A 22,010-nucleotide genomic window follows, 5' to 3' on the forward strand; every position below is an offset into this window, starting at 1 on the left:
TAAAAATGATCTCCAACTATATCTTTATAACTTGACACTTACAATAATCGCCTCCACTAGTAAGACGTACAACCATCCCTTTTTTTTATTATTTATTTTTTTGAGTTGCTCCCACTCACTGCAGTAGTGCAGTGAGTAGGCTGAGTTGAACACTGATACAAAACCGAGTCATAAATCGATATGAAGTTTCATAGACGATCGATACGCCGTTTCCCCCAAGAAAGTTTGAAACTCCAAGACCGGTTCGGAGCATACCCGAGACCAAGCACCGGTTCGGTCCCAATCGAAAACCTCCTAACCAACTGAATCAAAAGTTGTCCTCATCTTCGGACCTTCTCCACGTGTCGGTATCTAGCCCGTCTACTTAAAGCCCCCCCCCCCCCCCCCTCCACCAACTCAGAATGCTTTGCTTCTCCCTGCATCCCTTCAATGTCGGTGCTCCGTTGCCTCGGTTGCTCCCCGGTTACCGACGACCCCAAGGCGCCGATAGTGACCCCGCCGGAAAACGTTGATTTTCCGACGAGATACCTCCACTCCGACGACAACTCCGCCACCGCCACCCCTCATTCCGATGCCGGAAGCCTCCTCTCCCCGCAACACAGCCTCCCCTCTATTCCTTCCCTCTACAAGCCGTCGCCGGACCGCCCCACTGGCTCCGCCATTTCTGCTCCTTCCTCTGCCAGGATACCGGGCGGAGCCGTCCACTCCCTCGCCGTCTACGCCTCCTCCCTCCTCACCGGCACGGCCTCCGCTGCACTCCTCCGGTTCCAGATCGCCGGAGACCTAACGGAATCCGAAACCCTCGGCTCTCCCTCTGTTGGTGGAGCAGTGAAGTCCATCGCCGTCTCCGCCGGACGGATCTTCACCGCCCACCAGGACGGCAAAATCCGAGTCTGGGAGCTCGTGGACCGCCTCCGCCGAGTCGCCTCACTTCCCACCGTATCGGATCGGGCGCTCCGGTCCCTCCTCCCGCGCAATCACGTCCGTGTCCGGCGCCACCGCACCAGCCTCTGGATCAACCACGTTGATGCAGTCGCGGCCCTCGCCGTCCGCGGCGGCCTCCTCTACTCCGTCTCGTGGGACCGGACGCTCAAGGTCTGGCGCGTATCGGACTTCCGCTGCATCGAATCCGTCAGAGCTCACGACGATGCGGTCAACGCCCTCGCCGTCTCGGGAGACGGAACGGTCTACACCGGATCGGCCGATACGCGGATCAGGGTCTGGGCCAGGTCAAACGGTCACAGGAAGCACTCGCTCGTGGCGACCCTCGAAGGGCACCGGTCAGCGGTCAACGCACTGGCACTGAGCTCAGACGGGTCGGTCCTATATTCTGGTGCCTGCGACCGGTCAATCTTGATCTGGGAGAGGGAGGACAGCCCACAGCACATGGCCGTCGCCGGAGCTCTCCGCGGGCACAAGCAGGCCGTCCTCTGCCTCGCATTCGCGTTGGGGCTCCTGGTCAGCGGCTCGGTAGATCAGACGGTCAGGATCTGGTGGAGGGGCCCCGATAACCGGTACAGCTCGGTGGCGGTACTAGTAGGTCATGAGCGGCCGGTCAAGTCTTTGGCAGTGGTTCCGGCCAAGCCCACTTCTGAGTCCGTCTTGGTCTACAGTGGGAGCTTGGACGGCGAGGTCAAGGCCTGGCGTGTTAGGGGTCCGAGTCTCGAGGATTCGAGCCCCAAATTAAGCAGTTAATGAAGGTGATTAGCTCCTCAAAAGAATGGAAGTATTACTTTAATTCACAAATGACAATTGTTAATGTGCTATCTAGTTTTATTTTTTGGTTGTTCTAACTACTTTTTCGGACCTATAATGTCTTTACTTTAACATCGCTAGTTTACATGCTTTGAATTAAACCAATTTAAATAAAAATTCAAATATTTTGTCATAAAGTTTAATATAATATGCACCATTATTTTTTTTTTGTTTTGTTTTTGTCATCTGTCCAAAAGCACATCTAAACAAGAAAAATATCTCACCTAAAGTTTTGCACCACTAAACCAACCGGGGGCTCTTGAACCGACTACACTTAGTTTGATTCCTTGTGGTTTTTTTCAAGGCCAAGCAAAAGCTCTCTCAGAGTTGAGGCGGGGCACTCTTAAAGTTTTTCACCACTAAACCAACCGGGGGCTCTGAGTTACTTCACGTCACCTTGTGTTGGGATGTTGCAAGTTCGAACCCCAAATGGTATCTATAACTGATAGGAGTCTGCCTAACCCCAGCTTTCTCTGTCAAAAAAAAAAAAAGTTTTGCACCACTAGAATGACAACCAATAAGTATAGCAAGCTAAGACCAGCATGACCAGGTCCCCGATGAATGAGATTTAGGGTCGAACTTATGTGCCTGCTTATGTAACACAGACCAATCACATGACAGCATTTTGAGTGTGGGGCACTTAAGCCAGCCTTGTATCCTTGCTTGGTCTCCGAACCCGAGTGCAGTTTATTTGTCTAATAAATGAAAGAAGAAAAGTTAGAGAAAATATTTTAAGGAAACCATTTACAACTATTGCATTTCAAAACCGTTTAGGACTTCCCTCAGTTGTTTTTTTCCTAAAAAAAAAAAACAAAACCGTTTAGGACGATTAGGAGATAAAACCTGTTAGAGACCAACTAATTGTTTATTGTTACAAATGATATTTTAATACGTTTTGTATTATGATGATCTAAAATGCTTCATTTTTAACTAAAATTTTTCTAGTTTTACTGTGATGATAGGTCGTTGGGAGAGCAATGGTACAGACATGCATAGAACCAACCAAAGCGTGCATGGAGTCTGACGTTTGGTTGAATCTTTGCAAGGTTGATGATCTCCCAGGGTACTATTTGAGATCATCATTATCATCACACATGGTCATCATGAAGTTGGTGTGGTGGGGTGGGGTGGGAGACACTGATCATGCTCGACTCCCACACATCATCAAAGCTTGTTTGGCGATCCCTGAAATACGACCAAGATCATGATCTATAATGCTTTTATGAATTGATAAGCCATGATTTGATAATGGCAGGCAGTTAAGTGTATATGGAGAGTTTTTTTTTTTTTTTGAAAGGCAAGCTAGACCACCAGTTATTATTCAACTTACCACTGGGGTTTTGAACCTGCAACCTTCCACCACAGGGAGGCGTGCACTGACAGCTCCTACCAACCATGCGGAGCCCACCCGTTGGTATGGTAGATGAAATATATTGAGAGTTTGGTAAAGATAGGGACGCCATTTCTGCATAAACCAATGTTTGGTAAGTTGTCGTTTTCTCTTTCAAGAAATTCTTTATATATATATATATATATATATATATATATATATATATATATATATATATATATATATATATATATATATATATATATATATATATATATATATGTGAGGGATGCTTTTGCTCTTTCTTGTTTTTTATTGGGAGCATTTTTAGCCTTTTTGATTTTGTTGGCATGCAGGATGGCCAAGAGGACCATCTCTCCAGTGTTTGCTTCGCATGATCAAGTGAAATAGTTGAATTCAATAACAGAAAAGAACCCCTTTTAAGCTTTTTGTGTTATGCTGTTGCACTCACTTCGGATAAAATATTTTGTTATTGGATTTTTTATCTCTTTGTATGTTTGTCTCTAGAATTCAACGTGGATAGAGCTGTCAAATATCTAGGTCAGAGTTTGGCCTTCAAGGATTGGAATTTGATCCGAGAAGGCTCTTGGTGGATGGGGTTCGGGTTAACTACCTTACTCATGCGGGAGCTACTGGTGTAAAACCCCATGGCACACCTATGAGTTCCAAACGTGTTGACATCTTTTCAGCTTGGTGACGTTCATGAGAGATGTCTGGTTGCAGCATTCTACGGCAAATTTCGAGTAGGGTCATCCTACACTTGTATCAACTCTTTGAATTGAGATTAGGTGCGATCACATTACACAAATGCAACGTGCTGCTGCACACTCTCCATCTGCTGTTGTACGTAGGTCTCAACAACAGATGATGGGTGGTCAGGTGCAGCGGCATGTTGCATTTGTGCAATGTGATTGCACCTGATCCTGTTGTGGCTAAACCACCACTAATCTGATTGCTCAAAACAATTTAAACAACCTAAGGAAGCATTCAAAAACACATGCACACTAAAGCAATAATCTGAAGAAACAAGAAGGCACAAACCACCACATCAAGATTTATGTGGTTCACCCACAAAGGTTACATCCATGAGCAAAGCCAACAAATAAAATTTCACTGTCAATAAAGAGATCACAAAGAGAATATAAGATTAGAAATCAACAACCTTATCTCCTCAATCCCATAAACACCCAACACCCTATAACCAATGACCCCATCAAAAAAGATGGCGACAACGTATTTTCACCATTGTATATGTGATCCACTGAGATTCGTGATGACAAACACTCTCAAAAGTACCTTTGGGACCTAAAGTATGGATCTGGAAAGCTTTTGAAAACAAAACCTCCTATATTCCTTTTAAAATGAGAGAAAGTTTCCCCTAAGCATAAGAACGACTCACCTTTTCTTCCACTTGTTAATAAGATTGAAATAACCAAAACACATCTTTAACAAGAGGAAATTAACTTACTAACCCTAAAAGAGAAAAAATAAATATTTTTGTTAGAAGAAAGGCAACTTTTGTTTGAATAAAATCCGTTGTACATAAAAAGCACAAAGTGATGAGATATCACTTTGAAAAATCCTAAAAACTCCACAACTCCGCACATGCACCCCTGGATCATATCATGATATACAAGACAACTCAAGATTCAGGGTCCAAAATATATCAAATCATACTGTCAGTATGAGACCACCTAATTTTGAGACATTTCCCACAGTTCGCAGCAAATCTTGTTTTGAGTGGAGTGGAGACTGACATGCATGCCTTCAAACACAACTTCATTTCTATGCAACCAGATTTTGGCGCCATGTGATAAGCAACTTGCATCTACGTCTTGCTTGATACTTTGCTGCAAGCATGAGGTCCCAAGTAGAGTTTAACATATCATCCAGTGACACACCAGATCCCCAAAAATTTTGAACCAAGTTCCTAAAAAAACACACTCGCCAAAGAGATGAGTTGCCGCTTCCACCTTGACCCACACAGTATACAATGCTTGCCAAATGATATAGTTTTCTTCAAATACAACTCCATTCTGACTCTACCCAAGATCACCAACCATCCAAAAGTAGGGCCCCGAGGTGGCAGCCCACCCACCCAAAGCACACCATGTGGCAACTATTGCATCGTTGGAGGGCATCGAGATTGATAGGAGGATGCCACTGAGAACTCATCTTTAGAGAAAATCCAACGAAGCTCATCCATTTTGCTCACTCAGTCCCAAGCCAGAGGTCAAACCTCTCAATTCCTGTCATTCCCTCTGCCCCAACTAAGTCAATGTGGTTCTAGTTTGCATGCTCCAACCCTGAACTGCCGACCAGCAGTCATTAACAGCACATCTTGAACCCCAGGCCACACAAAATAATTAATAAAAGGATTCCCTTAGAGGGATCTCACCTGCCCATACATCCCACCAGAATTTAGTCGCCCGGCCATTCCCAATATCCACGTTAATAGTCATCATAAAATCCTTTAGGAGCCTTAGCAAACCCTTCCAAAAACTCGAGCCTCAGTGCCATTTTGTGCATATTGACCATTGCATGGCTAACCATGGAGATCATACTTCTTAGCAACAAGGCTAGCGTTCCAGAATCTTTACTAATTAATCACCACCATTTCATGAGAAAAGCATCCTTAAGGCTGCACAAATCCTTTCTCCCAAGGCTCCCAAAATCAACCAGCTGTGCAACCTCCTCTCACTAGACCAATGGAGCCACTCTTATATTACTTGAGCCACTCTACAAAAAATTTGTGATAACTTTCACAATTCTTTTGCAAACAGCAGCAGAGATGGGAAACAAACCCATCAGGTGTTGGGCAACGGATATAAGAGCATGCCTTATTAAAATTACCCACCAAACTAGCATACAGAACATCCTCTATCTTCATTTTTTCTTCCATGGCAGGGAAACCTTTGGGAGCCAACTTAGAAGTGAGCTGCTAGAGGTGTTTTAACGGGCTTTGTTTTACTTATAACAAACATATAAGGCGATTCTCTATCAATTTTTATATTTTCACACATGCTGATATAAGGGGTGACTCTTGATATAGAAGTCGTCTATCATGCTCCTGTTCTCGAACTCCTTGAGCCTTTTAGAGGAGTTCACAATTGATGCTTGGCCCAAACTGAACGATGCACCATTCATCATTGAGCTTGGAGAGGGGGTTACCTCTCCCTTACAAAATTTATATTGAGAAAAGATTTGGTGAGGCATCAAGGGTGATACTCTCTTCAGTTGATAAGTCTTTTTTGGATGTGCGGTTTGACTCATATCATTTTTTTGCTGACTCTTTCAAAGAGAAAATGTAGGAAGACCATTTTTTTTTGTGCTAGTGTCTTTGTGATAAGACACTGGGGGAGGAACCCTGATGTAATTGTTATTTGAACGGTCCAAACAAATTGCACTTATTTGAGGGGACGCGTGATATCTCTTAGATCTTCCCTGGAAATCTGTCTTTCTTGTACTCTTACCCCTCTTTGGAAACACATTTGCAGAGTTATATGCATTTGTTGAGGACTAATATTGCATGTGAGGACCCGAGGAATGAAAATCACTGAGTTGACAGGTAGTCTTTGCTTTATATCCTTTTCTGATAACCAATTCTCTATTTATTCACAAGCCTGAATCCCATCTTCCAAATTATGATTCAGAAAGGGCTCTTAGAAAATGCCCAGCTCATGATTGATCGGGTTATGTTTTTTCTTATCAACCAATAACTCGTCACTTTCAATATTGTCCTTAATGATGTGCTTGTGTGAAACTGATAATACTTGGATGGGTCTTTACCCTTCATCTGCAGGGGGTTTGATATTTTAGGCAATTTAATTAGATCATTCTACAGTAGCAAATCCAAAACCTGTGATCAGGTTGGTTTGAACCTTGTGAACCTCCTATCCCTGGTCCACTTTGGATTTCTATCATACCCACTTTCCTTCTTATTCTGTTTGTTAAGGCCACCTCGCTAGTTACCTCCCCTCTGACCTCGATGGCTCTACCTCTGTTCTTGGTGACCTTGCTCTTGTCCCTAATGGCCCTATTTTCGACCTTGTTCGGTGGTTCGAGCAACATTGACTTGGGCTTTGATCGGGTTTGATTTTTTATAGACATTGTTGTCCTTGTTGCTTTTCAGAAACCCATCATACACTCTCCTTCTAATGCCTACCTCAAAGGTGGTAGCCTTCTTTATGAGCTTGACATAATTCTACACCTGAGCCATGCTAATCAGGATCCTCAGGAGTTGGGAGAAATTGTCCATTATTATAACCAGTGCATGCGAGTATGAGATCGACTTATTCATCTTGCTAGTCATAGACATCCATCGGTTTATAAACTTGTGGGCATTCTCCTCCTTCTTCTACTTGAAGTCATATAATTGGTTGATGGTGGGTAGGGCCTCCATATTAAAATGGAACCACTCCATGAATATGTTGATAATTTGCTTGAACTCTCAGTTGTTCTAGAGATTTAGGGTGGTGAATAAGTCTAATGCCTCCCCTTTTAGGCACCTGGGAAATCAATTGATTAGCCTCATATCGTTGTTACGATATTTGACCATGGTTCCCATAAATAGTGCTATGTGAGTTTTTGGGTCACCTTTTTCTTTGAATTTCAAAAATTTAGGAAGAAATTTATTATCTTTATCATCGTAGCATTTAGGTAAGAAGTCCTCTGTAGAATGCTCCTTTCGGTCCATATCTATATATCTCATTTTGGTGTTCAGAGTCTAGACCATGTCCTCAAGGGATTTGATTTTCTTGTCTGACTCTAAGGATCTAGTGTATATCGGATGGGTCATCTAGTGTCTGTGCATTTTCCTCTCCCGGTCGGACACCAAGGGTTCACCTCAATACTCTTATTTCCAGCCATGTTTATCTCTTCTCTCTTCCAACTCCTCTTGGGTATGTTGGTACTCTTGGCTTTCTTGCAATTCCTTTATCCTTTTCTCCATCTTTCTCATTTGATGTCTCATCTATGCTAGCTCATCACCCTTCTTGGTTGGGGGTCTGACATGAAAAGTTTTGTGGACTTGTCTCCTAACTGACTTGTCTGAGTTGAATCATCTCTCTCATAATCCATTGAAGGAATGTTATGAAGAACTCAAGAGTACTGGCGAGAGTTGAACTTAGACTGTACTGGACTCTTTCCTTTTCTTTAGGGTCTTAGAGCTCTCTAGAGACATATGTGTGGGTCTCTTCATATTAATTCACCTTCTAGGTGGCATTTGACAACATCTGATAGAATATCTCGTGCATGGATCTAAATAGGTGAGGTGAAATCTCATAAGTGAGATTTTCTTGAGGTGGTTCCTATGAAATAGATAGGAGATTGGTCTTCTTGGCTCGATATCGGGTGTTCATGATACCCCAAACAAGTAATTCAAAGAAACTCAAACAAGTAAAAAGAGAATTTGAAGCAGACAGGTATTGTAAGTCTCTTCAAAAAATACTTTACAGATTTGTGAGGTTTCTTCGGGTTCTAGGATAGGGGTTCTCTTCCAAAATCGATACTTGGTGTACTCAAGCTAACAACTTAAGAGTACTAGTATAGATATTCTGACTTCGAATGGTACTACTATCAATATACCCAAGCTAACAACTTAAATATACAGGTGAGGGGATCCGAAGATCTAAATTGTAGAACATGAGAGAATTGAAAATCCAAAACAAAAAGCGGGCTTTAATCCTAAAAGAGAGAATAGGAAAAAGCAAGAAGCACACAATTAGGAAAATAAGGTTTTCACACAATATCCTAAAATTGTTGGAGGTTATGTTTTCCTAATTTCTAAATGTCATACAATTTCTCTATCGATAGTATCTAAAAATGTGATAAAAGTTTAAACATAATATTTATGTAAAAAACTAATGCAAAAAGGCTTATATTCAAAATAAAAAGAAACTCAATGAAATCAAGATTCGGGATAACGGGTCTCGAACAACCAAACGAGGCTAGACAGCTAAATAGTCAGACAACCAAATTGGGCTAGATGACTCAAACAAAAAATAGCCTTGGATGGCCAAAGAGCAAGGGGTTGCAGAGCCTGGACTACCAACTCTACTGAAAACTTGCAGGGCCTGAATGGCAAAGTCTATAATGAGGTTACAGGGTCAAGACAACTAAGTATGCAAAAAGGATCGGCATGACCTTGATGACCAATCTGCAGGAAACTTGCAGGGCCTAAACGTCCATGTCTGCAATGAGGTTGCAGGGCCAAGATGGTCAAGTTTGTGAAATTGATCTGCAAGACATGGACAACCAATCTACAGAAACATAAAAGGGGAGAAAGACAAATTTCGACCAAATAACCAAATTTGTCAGAAACATAGTCTGGTCGAACAACCAAACTTATCAGGAATAGAGTCTGGCTAGATGGCCATACCTATTAGAGATAGTAGAGTAGATGGCGAGCAAATAATACACAAACAGGGCTTGAGACGACTAAGTCTGAAGAAAATGCAAGATGGATGGCTAAACCTAATTTAGCTATCCAAACAAAACAACGATATTATGAAGAGCAGTAAAAATACAAAAATGCATACAGGCCCTTAAACTACCAAGTCTGCGGGAAAAGTAGGATGGGCGACTAAACCTAATTTAGTCGTCCAAAAATAACAACAATATTTTTAAAAGTAGCAAAAATACAGGTGTAGATAGGCCCTCATACTGCCCAGTCTATGAGAAGAATAAGGTGGATGGCTAAACCTAGTTTAGCATCCAACAGAGCAGAAAAAAAAAATAGAGACCAAAATGCATGTCTAGCTATGAAAATTTAAAGGAAAATGGGTCACATCGTGATCCCCACAAATAGTTGATAAATTTTTTTGAGACTTACCTTTTAAAGTGCTAAAAACTTCTTTGAAAAGATGTGGGGACGTTGTACGAACTTCGACCATCCTTTGCCAAAGGGAAGGTAAAGCCTGAGCATGCATTTTGATTTCATAGCGCAACTCGCACAACAAATGATACAGATAAGCAAAAGAAACGTGTATCTGCTCTAAACTAATAAAATTAACTCAATAAATAAAATAAATAAATAAAAACAGAGAAAGGGTAAACAAACACACCTTTTTTGAACACGGGTCCATTTTAGGCTTTTGAGTTATTTTCGACTGTTCACCACTTCCACAAGAAAGTGAGGGTTTTTTGCAGTTGTTCCAACAAAACCTTTGCGTAAGTGAGGAAGACCAAAGAGACAAGTGTCAATGGTCTTGCGTTCATTCTTCTTAGTGCGAACGTTTGGATGTTTTTCTTCTTCCTCCTAATCATAGGGGTGGACTCCTATTTGTAGGTGTTCAGAACGAATCTGGATCATAGAGCTTTAAAAATTTGAATCTAGTCTAAATAGATATGTGTTCATTTCAGATATAAGGTGAGGCTAATTGGGAAGAGTCTTTCTCAGAAGAAAATTTATCTGAAGAGAATATTATCAGAATTGTGCAAAAGTGGTTGGAGATGAGGCAAATGTGCCTTATTTGCTTGAACTGATTGGACGACTAAACTGATTTGCCCATCTAGAGATGGACGACTAAACAAGTTTGGTTGTCCTATGGAGAGGATAAATCAAATGTTAGATTGGTTGGACAACTGAATTAGAGTAGCCGTCTGGAAACATGGTAGGTGTTGTAACGCTCCAAAATTTTAACGCTAAAATTTTAAAGAAAACTTTTTTTTTAAACAGGGAAAACAACTTTTTCTTTGGGTTAAACATTCTGGGTGGGCTACAGTATAATCAATCATCATAACTGAATTAAAATATGAATATTAATATTTAATTCAGTTTCAATAATTTAAAATATATATCAAAGTATTTTGATAACAATAATTAAATTTTCAAAATTATCCCTGAGGAAGGAAAAGACTGGCTTTCGACACCGCCTAAGCATTCCACATCTGCTCTGCATTCGCACATCATAATCAACCTGAAACTCCATAAAACAAGTCAGACTCGTGAAAACCATGTAGAAAATAACATACTTGTAATAAATGCACGATATCAGAATACATTCAAACACATCATATATCAGTTTTATAACACATATCTCAGCAGACATAACATAAAAAAGATACTATCAACAAAATAACAATTCAATTTAATGCATATTCATTAATGCTAAGAATTACATCAATACAATAAATTATGCACATGCATTAACATTTACAAAATGCATGAACATATACAAGATGCATGAACTGACCATTTTAGTGATGTGAGTAATTCATGTATGAATAACTTCTTATCTCCACTTATTGTTTTCTTACTTAAATGGTGTGTACCATATTCTATCTATATGCAATTAACAATCTTGTTTCACTTGTCAATATCTGTTTGTGGGTACAACACAAACTCTCACAGATAGAGATACGACCAAGGTTTGCATTTTCAAATAATTATGTCTTATTAACCTGCATGATGCCCCAACTGTGCATACTTCAGAGATGGAATATAATTTTATAGAAAGAGTTTTCAATTTTTGCAATCTCGAAATATCAAATTTTTCTCATGAGTCATACCTACCATACCATAGATAAATCATGGTAGTTTTCCTGGTTACTGGTCATGTAGATGAGGGATAAAAGCAACCTTTCGTGCTAAGCCAATTATCTCACAGAATTTTTAACACCATGCATACTCTCTCAATAAGCCCTAAGAGAATTAATTTTATTCTGATCTCTTAATTAAATCTCTTGTTAATCGTGATAATGCAAACATACAACCACATTTAGGGTTTAAATGCAACAATATTCATAGCAATCTATACATGCTTTCGATTAGTTTCTACCATAAAATCAATACAATAATGCAATCATTATGCATTTACACAGTCAAGGTAGGATAATCGTTGATATTTATGCATGCTCAATTCAATCAATAAAGAAATGCATTCATTTAACATGCATATCAGTCCAATATCTCATTTAAGCATCAATAAGCATGATGTTTTCTGCAGTTGTTCCAACAAAACCTCTGCGCAAGTGAGGAAAATCAAGGAGATGAGTGTCAATGGTCTTGTGTTCATTCTTCTTAGTACCAACGTTTGGATGTCTTTCTTCTTCCTCCTAATCATACGGGTGGACCCCTATTTGTAGGTGTTCAGAACGAATCTGGATCATAGAGCTTTAAAAGTTTGGATCTAGTCTAAATAGATATGTGTTCATTCCAGATAAGAGGTGAGGCTAATTGGGAAGAGTCTTTCTTAGAAGAAATTTTATCTCGAGAGAATATTATCAGAATTGTGCAAAAGTGGTTGGAGATGAGGCAAATGTGCCTTATTTGCTTGAACTGATTGGACGACTAAACTGATTTGCCCGTCTAGAGATAGACAACTAAACAGGTTTGGTTGTCCTAGGGAAAGGATAAATCAAATGTTAGATTGGTTGGACAGTTGAATTGGAGTAGCCATCTGGAAACAAGGTCGGTTTTGTAACGCTCCAAAATTTTAACGCCAAAATTTTAAAGAAAACTTTTTTTTTAAACAGCGAAAACAACTTTTTCTTTGGGTTAAACATTCTGGGCGGGCTATAGTGTAATCAATCATCATAACTGAATTAAAATATGAATATTAAGATTTAATTTAGTTTTAATAATTTAAAATATATATCAAAGTATTTTGATAACAATAATTAATTTTTCAAAATTATCCCTGAGAAAGGAAAAGACTGGCTTTCGACACCGCTTAAGCATTCTACATCTGCTCTGCATTCGCACGTCATAATCAACCTGAAACTCCATAAAACAAGTCAGACTCGTGAAAACCATGTAGAAAATAACATACTTGTAATAAATGCACGATATCAGAATACATTCAAACACAACCTCATATATCAGTTTTATAACACATATCTCAACAGACATAACATAAAAAAGATACTATCAACAAAATAACAATTCAATTTAATGCTCATTCATTAATGCTAAGATTTACATCAATACAATAAATTATGCACATGCATTAACATTTACAAAATGCATGAACATATACAAGATGCATGAACTGACCATTTTAGTCATGTGAGTCATTCATGTATGAATAACTTCTTATCTTCACTTATTGTTTTCTTACTTAAATGGTGCGTGCCATGTTCTATCTATATGCAATTAAAAATCTTGTTTCACTTTTCAATATCTGTTTGTGGGTACAACATAAACTCTCACAGATAAAGTTACGATCAAGGTTTGCATTTTTAAATAATTATGTCTTATTAACCTATATGACGCCCCAACTCCATATACTTCAGAGATAAAATATAATTTTATAGAGAGAGTTTTCAACTCCTGCAATCTCGATATATCAAAATTTTCTCATGAGTAATACCTACCACACCGCGAACAAATCATGGTAGTTTCTCTGGATACTGGTAATGTAGATGAGGGACAAAAGCAACCTTTCATGCTAAGCCAATTATCTCACAGAATTTTTAACACTATGCATACTCTCTCAATAAGCCCTAAGAGAATTAATTTTATTCTGATCTCTTAATTAACTCTCTTGTTAATCATGATAATGCAAACATACAACCACATTCAGGGTTCAAATGCAACAATATTTGTGGCACTCTATACATGCTTTTGATTAGTTTCTACCATAAAATTAATACAATAATGCAATCATTATGCATTTACATAGTCAAGGTAGGATAATCGTTGATATTTATGCATGCTCAATTCAATCAATAAAGAAATGCATTCATTTAACATGCATATCAGTCTAATATCTCATTTAAGCATTAATAAACATAATGTTTTCTGCAGTTGTTTCAACAAAACCTTTGTGCAAGTGAGGAAGATCAAAGAGATGACTATCAATGGTCTTGCATTCATTCTTCTTAGTGCCAGCATTTGAATGTCTTTCTTCTTCCTCCTCCTAATCATAGGAGTGGACCCCTATTTGTAGGTGTTCAGAACGGATATGGATCATAGAGCTTTTAAAGTTTGGATCTAGTCTAAATAGATACGTGTTCATTCCGGATAAGAGGTGAGGCTAATTGGGAAGAGTCTTTCCCACAAGAAAATTTATCCAGAGAGAATATTATCAGAATTGTGCAAAAGTGGTTGGAGATGAGGCAAATATGCCTCATTTGCTTGAACTGATTGGACAGCTAAACTAATTTGCCCATCTAGAGATGGACGACTAAACAAGTTTGGTCATCTTATGGAGAGAATAAAACAAATGTAAGATTGGCTAAACAACTAAATTGGAGTAGCCGTCTGGAAACAAGGTAGGTGTTGTAACGCCCTAAAATTTTAACCCAAAAATTTTAGAGAAAACTTTTTTTTTAAACAGTGAAAACAACTTTTTTCTTTGGGTTAAACATTCTGGGCGGGTTACAGTATAATCAATCATCATAACTGAATTAAAATGTGAATATTAAGATTTAATTCAGTTTCAATAATTTAAAATATATATCAGAGTATTTTGATAACAATAATTATTTTTTCAAAACTATTCCTAAGAAAGGAAAAGGACGGGCTTTCGATGCCACCTAAGCATTCTGCATCTGCTCTGTATTCGCACATCATAATCTACCTGAAACTCCATAAAACAAGTCAGACTCATGAAAGCTTAGTAGAAAATAACATACTTGTAATAAATGCACAATATCAGAATACATTCAAACACAACCTCATATATTAGTTTTGTAACACATATCTCAGCAGACATAACCTAAAAAACATACTATCAACAAAATAACAATTTAATTTAATGCACATTCATTAATGCTAAGATTTGCATCGATACAATAAATTATACACATGCATTTACATTTACAAAATGCATGAACTGACCATTTTAGTGATGTGAGTCATTCATATATGAATAACTTCTTATCTTCACTTATTGTTTTCTTACTTAAATGATGTGTGTCATGTTTTATCTATATGCAATATATACTCTTGTTTCACTTGCCAATATATGTTTGTGGGTACAACACAAACTCTCGCAGATAGAGGTATGACAAATATTTGTATTTTCAAATATATGTGTCTTATTAACCTACGTGATGCCCCAACTGTGCATACTTCGGAGATAGAATATAATTTTATAGAGAGAGTTTTCAACTTCTGCAATCTCGATATATCAAAATTTTCTCATGAGTCATACCTACTACACTGCGGATAAATCATGGTAGTTTCTCCAGTTACTAGTCTTGTAGATGGGGGACAAAAGCAACCTTTCTTGCTAAGTCAATTATCTCACAGAATCGTCAACACCATGCATACTCTCGCAATAATCCCTAAGAGAATTAATTTTATTTTGATCTCTTAATTAACTTTCTTGTTAATCATGATAATGCAAACATACAACCACATTTAGGGTTCAAATGCAAAAATATTCATGGCACTCTATACATATTTTTGATTAGTTTCTACCATAAAATCAATACAATTATGCAATCATTATGCATTTACATAGTCAAGGTAGGATAATCATTGATATTTATGCTTGCTCAATTCAATCAATAACTAATAAAATGCATTCATTTAACATGCATATCAGTCCAATATCTCATTTAAGCTTCAAAATCACAGGAACCTAATTTAACTCTCAACATTTTAGTGGGATTGCCCCTCATTTTATAAACACAGTCGAAAAACAGAATTGTAAAATTTATTGTATTAAAATCAAGAAAATTCTGGAATTGGACCTTATTCAGAATAAATATCAGACAGATCCTGTTAACTGCAGAAATTTAATCTGTTTTGAAAACTTTCTCAAGATTTTTCATAATCATCTTTTGACAAAATACTTTTTACAAAATCTCGTTATACATGTTATCTTTCACCCAGATGTTTTATAATTTATTTTGATCAGTTTTATTTGGGTTTTAGAGTTTTCAAAATATTTGATCAGAAGAGTCATGTTGACATGGCAGAAAATATGTGCTCTGTTGCAATAGACGCTTCATCCTCAAAACTGAACCAAACGGGACGATACAAGATTTTAAATTCAAGCTCTGAATGTATAGAATACTTCAGTATTTTTTTTTATTGACCTTGTTTTTATAGAGATATTGATTATTTTCTAAAACAGGTCAGAACGAAAAATGAGGACATTATAACCAAGATCCAAACTCATGCAAGATCTATTAAGCATGAATAAGAAACATGGTAAAACTCATACAATCATGATTTTTTGATGCTTTAAACACATTTACAACATCATAGAACTCATCTTTGTTCATATTTATGTTAATCTTGCTAAAATATTAACAAACATAATTTAAAAATCATAAAACCTTCATGGAATATCTCAAATATTATTTCATCTATGCAAGAATCTCAGGAAACATAAAAACGATAAGGAATCATGGATTATTTATGCAATAAAATATTGTTTAATCATGATATACATATTTTAATCTACCATATATGATCAAATTAACTTTCTTTATCATAAAACATCAAAACCCTAAAACGTTTTTAGCAAAAAACATATTCAACATGATTTTTATGTATTTTTAACCAAGATCTATGCAAAAGATATATTTATAGTATCAAGATCTATGAAAAAATACTCAAAAACATGCTTCTACATTCATTATGCATGCTGAACAATTTAATAAAATACAAATCTATCTACTTACACAATTTTTGCTTTTGAGGGTTTTGAATCTAGTCTTTTCTAAATCATTTTCTCAAAACCGATCTTCTAAAATATCATTTTGGGTTTTCTAAAATCATTTTTATGTAGATATAATAGTCATAGATGTTCTAGACCTAGATTACATGTAGATTCAAGTCCTAGATCAAAAAGAGGCTATGCTAATACATCCCAAAATCGAATACTATGAAAGTAGAGATTCTTTACCAAAAATATGCATTATGAAATGATACCGTCACCTTTTCCTCCACTCCTACCTCACTCCAGGTTGCATTAGACATTTACCAAGGTGGTTGTAGGTCTTTAATGGAGGTCTGGACTTTTTTAATAGCTTGGAAGAAGAGAAAGATGTAAGAAATAAGAGAGAAAGGTATACACTTCAATCAGGAGAGAGAACTAACCTTATTATCATTTTTTAGGAGGACCTCTATTTATAGATGGGCTTAGGCAAGAGCATTATTTCTTTTATAAGAGATTAATCTATATTTGTTTTTTTATTAATAAAATAAGTAAATAAATTATGGGTCCTAACTTATTGAATTTTGAAATTAACTAAGATAGAGAAGAAGGGTGGTGTCTTCTTACCTTATCTTGAGCTACAGTGACAAGGTAACCTTTCGAGAGGCCTACAAACTCAAAGACTCAACAAAATTCAATGTTTAAATAGTCGATTCAATAGCCATATTTAATCATATGCATACAAATCAACAAAAAAAAATTAGTCAATGTTGAAAAATAATAATTTTGACCTACAATTAGGCATAAACTTCAGTCGATGATAAAATGCTTAAATCAACACCAATTTGGTAGTCGATTTTGATGCCCTCGGAATGAGAAGTGTCAATGTTAACTCTGATTTAATAGATGAGCCATCTGATCGCCTGAAATTTCTATTAAAAATAATAATGACATTATTTAGAGCGTCTCACCCTATGGGTCCAATCCAATGAGATTAGATCTAAAAATCACGAGTTATATACAATCAAATACATCCCTAAAGTGATCCAAAAGTCATGGATTATATCCAACCTAATTGGGTTGGATCCAAATTGCAGTCTGATCAATTTTAAACAACCAAATTCTGAACCTTATCCAAGTTGGAAAACCCAAACTAGCGGTCAATCAATTTTAAAAATTACATTTTTTGAACTAACCCATAACCGAAAATCACCAAATCTGATCTCCTACGAGACCTACAGCTCGTAACGAACCTACCTAGAGTCCTAGTTCAATTTAAACTCTTGAATTGTCCAGTGCAGTTTCTTTGGGTTATAAATAAGAAAAAGTAAGCAAGCAAAAGCAATAAAACTTAATTGTCTAATGCATTTTACATGTCCACTTAAAGTATAAATAGTTAATCCTTTTTTTTTTGTTAAATAAACAATTTTGATAGCATATTAGTCATTTAATTTGACTAAACAATGGTCAATTAATTAAGTGACCTCGTTCTTAGGTTGGTTCCTCGTGTCGGGATAAAAAAAAATTAAAGTTAAATGTAATAACAAAAAAGTTGGGCGTTCTTGGTGAAGCAATAACTAGTTGGGTCTGCCATTTACCCAATAAATAAATATTGTTGAAAGCTGCAAACTGCCTGCAACTCCAAATTTTCTCCTAAGTGTCACAAATATCACTTTTTTCAATTTAGCAATTTTTTTTCATTTTTTTTATTTAAAAACTGTTCAAACGTAAAGAATTTAAAAGCTCACGATAAACTGACAAAGGTTAAATGAATTGTTGCTGTAATTTTAGATACTTTCTTATCAAGTAAATTTTTTTTTTGTCTTTTGATTTTGTTTTTTTTTTAATATTTGAATGATTTCTTAGAAGGCAATTTATTTTTAGGCCCATAGAAAAACCGTCAACGATAATATCAGGAGATTAATATTTGTGAGTAATCTGGCATTGTATCTTTTATCCAGTCGCTAAGCTACATCTTGTGTCCTAGTGCTAAACGTAATCTTACTTGAGTTCCTAGATAACGTCTTATATGAGTCCTAACCGGATACAACTTCTAAAACTCTTTAGTTTTAAGGAACACACACCACCTAAAACCTTGTTCAGTAACTTCCTTCGGTGAAGAGGCTGCCACATTCCTCAGGAGCCACTAAAGAAGATGGAGTCAAGCGCAGTTCCTCCCCACATCTTGTTCCGTAACCTGCATCTATTGGCGGATGTTGCAGCAGCAATAAGTCACTGGTCCAAAGAAGACTGGCTAGCTGAAGGAAAAACAGATCAAGCAGACGGTGGTTGTGAGATGCACAACCAACACCCACAGCTTTCACCACCTGGACATGCACCACCAACATCAACATCCAAGAAGAGGAAGAAGAAGATGGGTTGCGAGAAGCAAGATCAAGATCCACAGCCTTCGCCAGCTACAGCTTCCCTAGAGACCTCAGCAGTTGCACCGATTGAACATGCACCAACATTCAAGAAGATGAAGATGAAGCTGAAGATGAAGACGAAGGGTTGTTCTTCAAGTCACCAAACTCGGCTGCGTCTGGTCCACAATGCACCAAACCAAGCTGCTGAACCTGTCCACGTGTTCCCTAGAGGTGGGGAGTTTGACAGATTGCTGAATGGAAGAAATAATGAACCTGTCTTCCTCTTTGAGAAGATGCTCACCCCTAGTGACACTAACAGGGGCCAAAACAGGCTTAGGTTTCCTCTTGATGTTGTTAAAAAGGTGTTCAGGCCCCCGCTCTTTACTGAGGAGGAGATGAATTCCTACCAAGATGGTAATAGAGGGTTGGATATAGTGACGCATACCTTCAAAGGAACAGCACATGAATTGAGGTTCAAGCGCTGGGCGGGCAACGAAGCGTACGTGCTGATGAACGGTTGGATGAACGTGGTGGATAAGTGTCAGCTCCAGGCGGACCGCCATCATATCGCTGTGTGGTGTCTGAGGATGGAGGAGACGGGCAAGCTCTGCTTCATTCTCACTACCACAGAGTAGAGTATCACCAACTACTGATTCATCCTTTTTCTCTGTATTTGAGTCCTTTCCTTTTTTTATTCTTTTTCTGCATGACGAGGAACCCTCGCTTAGATCTCTGGCATGGGTATGCATAAGTAGGAAGGAGATTACCTTAACGTGAATGATTCTCATTTAATAAGGGCATGTGAATGTAACCCCAACTCTCCCTTCACTATAAATAAAAAAGCATGGTTGCTTGATGAGTGCAACCAAGGAGTTCTCTCTCTCATTTGGGTTCAGGGTCTTGCTCACCTGTTCAACCTGACGGTCTGGGCTCATCATAGGCGTTGATAGGCTGAGCACCCATGTCTACGCAAGATTTCACCGGGCTTTTGGTATGTTTCATTCTCTATGTATTTTCCGCCAACACGCCTTTGATAAATTCCAAAACACGTCCCCTTCAAGTAATTTTCATCAGATAAGGTGCACCACCTATCACTTCATCTTTACATTGAACTGATATATTTAACTGGCCACTTCATACTAAGAGAGCTTTGTAGCTTTACCATACATCTTTTTCTTGGCAAATATGCAACCAGAAAGTCAACTGGAATATTCTAAATAAAACAAAACAAGATAGAGTTTATCACCCACAATATGAAATCATCAAACATCAAAGAAAAAAGAAGTGAAAAAAGATAGAGTTTATCAATTTTCACAGCAAGATTCAAGTCGGGCAAATGCGCCACTGTTGCAATAACTATAGAAATGTTTTTGGAAATGAACCCACGCTTATCAATCGAGTTTCAAGTTATTCTGTTGTGCTTTATTCTATATGAATATGATCAAAGACCATCACTACTAAATACTGGATCAGTAATCAATTGAATATTTGTAGATTCATTTCCACCAGTTGTGAAAACAGAGGCATGGATGTATTAGGAAACAGCTCAGAAAGCTAAATATGAAAGGCTTGACAATAATAGAGCAACCCAATCACATTTAATCATGAAGAAAAAATCATATAGTAAAATTGGCTTGTTAGTATATAACAAAGACTCCATATCGCATTAGTCAGCACCTAGACAAATATCACAGAGAGAAGCAAAAGCATTATCTTTAATAAGACAAAAAAAAAAAAAGAATAATTAAACATTGTGAAGTGATCACTGTATGAGACTTTTAGAGGTAAATGATAGCACAATGGAATATCATGATACCAGTTCACAAGGATAAATGGTAAACTTCAGCAAACTACTGTGTGTCATACAAACCAAAAAAAAAAACATGAATAGGCCCTATAATAAATAAAACCCATTGAACTATCACAATGCAAGCTATCTCTTGTCTGCATTGAGATGCTATATTGTCCCAAAATAATCAACTTTCCCTAAGCATAAAAGAACTATAACAAATTAGAATGGAACAAAATAATTTAATGCAATGTGAGATTCAGAAAAACTGCACATATATACATTTTTGAGATGATGTGAGATACCAAACAAAATTAGGATCATTCCAAAACTTAATGGAAGAATCCACATACATCAGAGTAATCCAGATAACTTAGGATTTTCATTTTTTGGTATTGGTGTTGCAAATAAATCAAATTTGTTCTTGATACAGAGTGATTGCAAAGGGCCATTTCGTGGCTTTTGTCATTGTGGATGGCGTACTAATCAATTTGAACCATTTAGATTTTAATGAAATGGCCCTCCGCCAAATACTGGAGGTGTGCAAGTCTGTTTGAAAGAAGAAGAAACCTTTCTACTGAAGATGTATAAATATATTACACTTCAAATATATATTTTGCACGTAAAAATATACATATTTTATCTGTACGAGCTCTCCAGAGCCCGAACACACACTGTGTTCGGGTTCGACTTGTTTAAGCTAAACGAGCTGCTCATGACTTGGCTCACTAGCTATACAAACCGATCAAAAGAACTTGTGATGAGCTGAACCAAGTCGAGTCAAGAGCAATGCGGCTGGCTTCTTATAGATACTCAAATTTTAGAATGTTACATTCAATGGCATAATTTTTCTTAATGCATTTCAAATGCCCATCTAATGTATTTGTGAAATAAATAACTTTTGAGGACATCTTAGTTATTTAGTTTGGCTGAACGTCATGGTTATATGAATGATTTTAGGACGAAGCATGACTTTGAAACGAGGATATACAAAATACAAAGTGTTGGTTGTAATAAACAAAAAAGTTGGCTGCTTCAGCAAGTAATAAGTTGACTCCATTAATGCTTTTTCGTAAGTTATGCAACAAATCTATATTTTGGAAATTAAGCTTGCTACTAAGTATCACAGATATCAGCTTTTTATTTTAGCACAATTTTCAAATCTTTTTAAACATAATAAAACTTTAAAA

General features: G+C 37.4%; 1 protein-coding gene across 1 annotated transcript; it reads left to right on the forward strand.

Annotated features, from left to right (window-relative positions):
* The first annotated feature begins 429 nt into the window (after window positions 1-429).
* On the forward strand, window positions 430-1,732 carry LOC149840842 (protein JINGUBANG-like). Its single transcript, XM_090005144.1, has one exon. The coding sequence runs from the start codon at window positions 430-432 to the stop codon at window positions 1,693-1,695; it is 1,266 nt and encodes a 421-aa protein (XP_089861270.1). The 3' UTR covers window positions 1,696-1,732.
* Window positions 1,733-22,010: the final 20,278 nt, after the last annotated feature.

Source organism: Nuphar pumila, chromosome 4 (genome assembly GCF_984573655.1).
Source record: "Nuphar pumila chromosome 4, dmNupPumi1.hap1.1, whole genome shotgun sequence".
NCBI classification, from domain to species: Eukaryota; Viridiplantae; Streptophyta; class Magnoliopsida; order Nymphaeales; family Nymphaeaceae; genus Nuphar; species Nuphar pumila.

Bases quoted from the DNA above. Each gene is read 5' to 3' on its own strand.
- LOC149840842 (XM_090005144.1), top strand. From the start codon at position 430: ATGTCGGTGCTCCGTTGCCTCGGTTGCTCCCCGGTTACCGACGACCCC.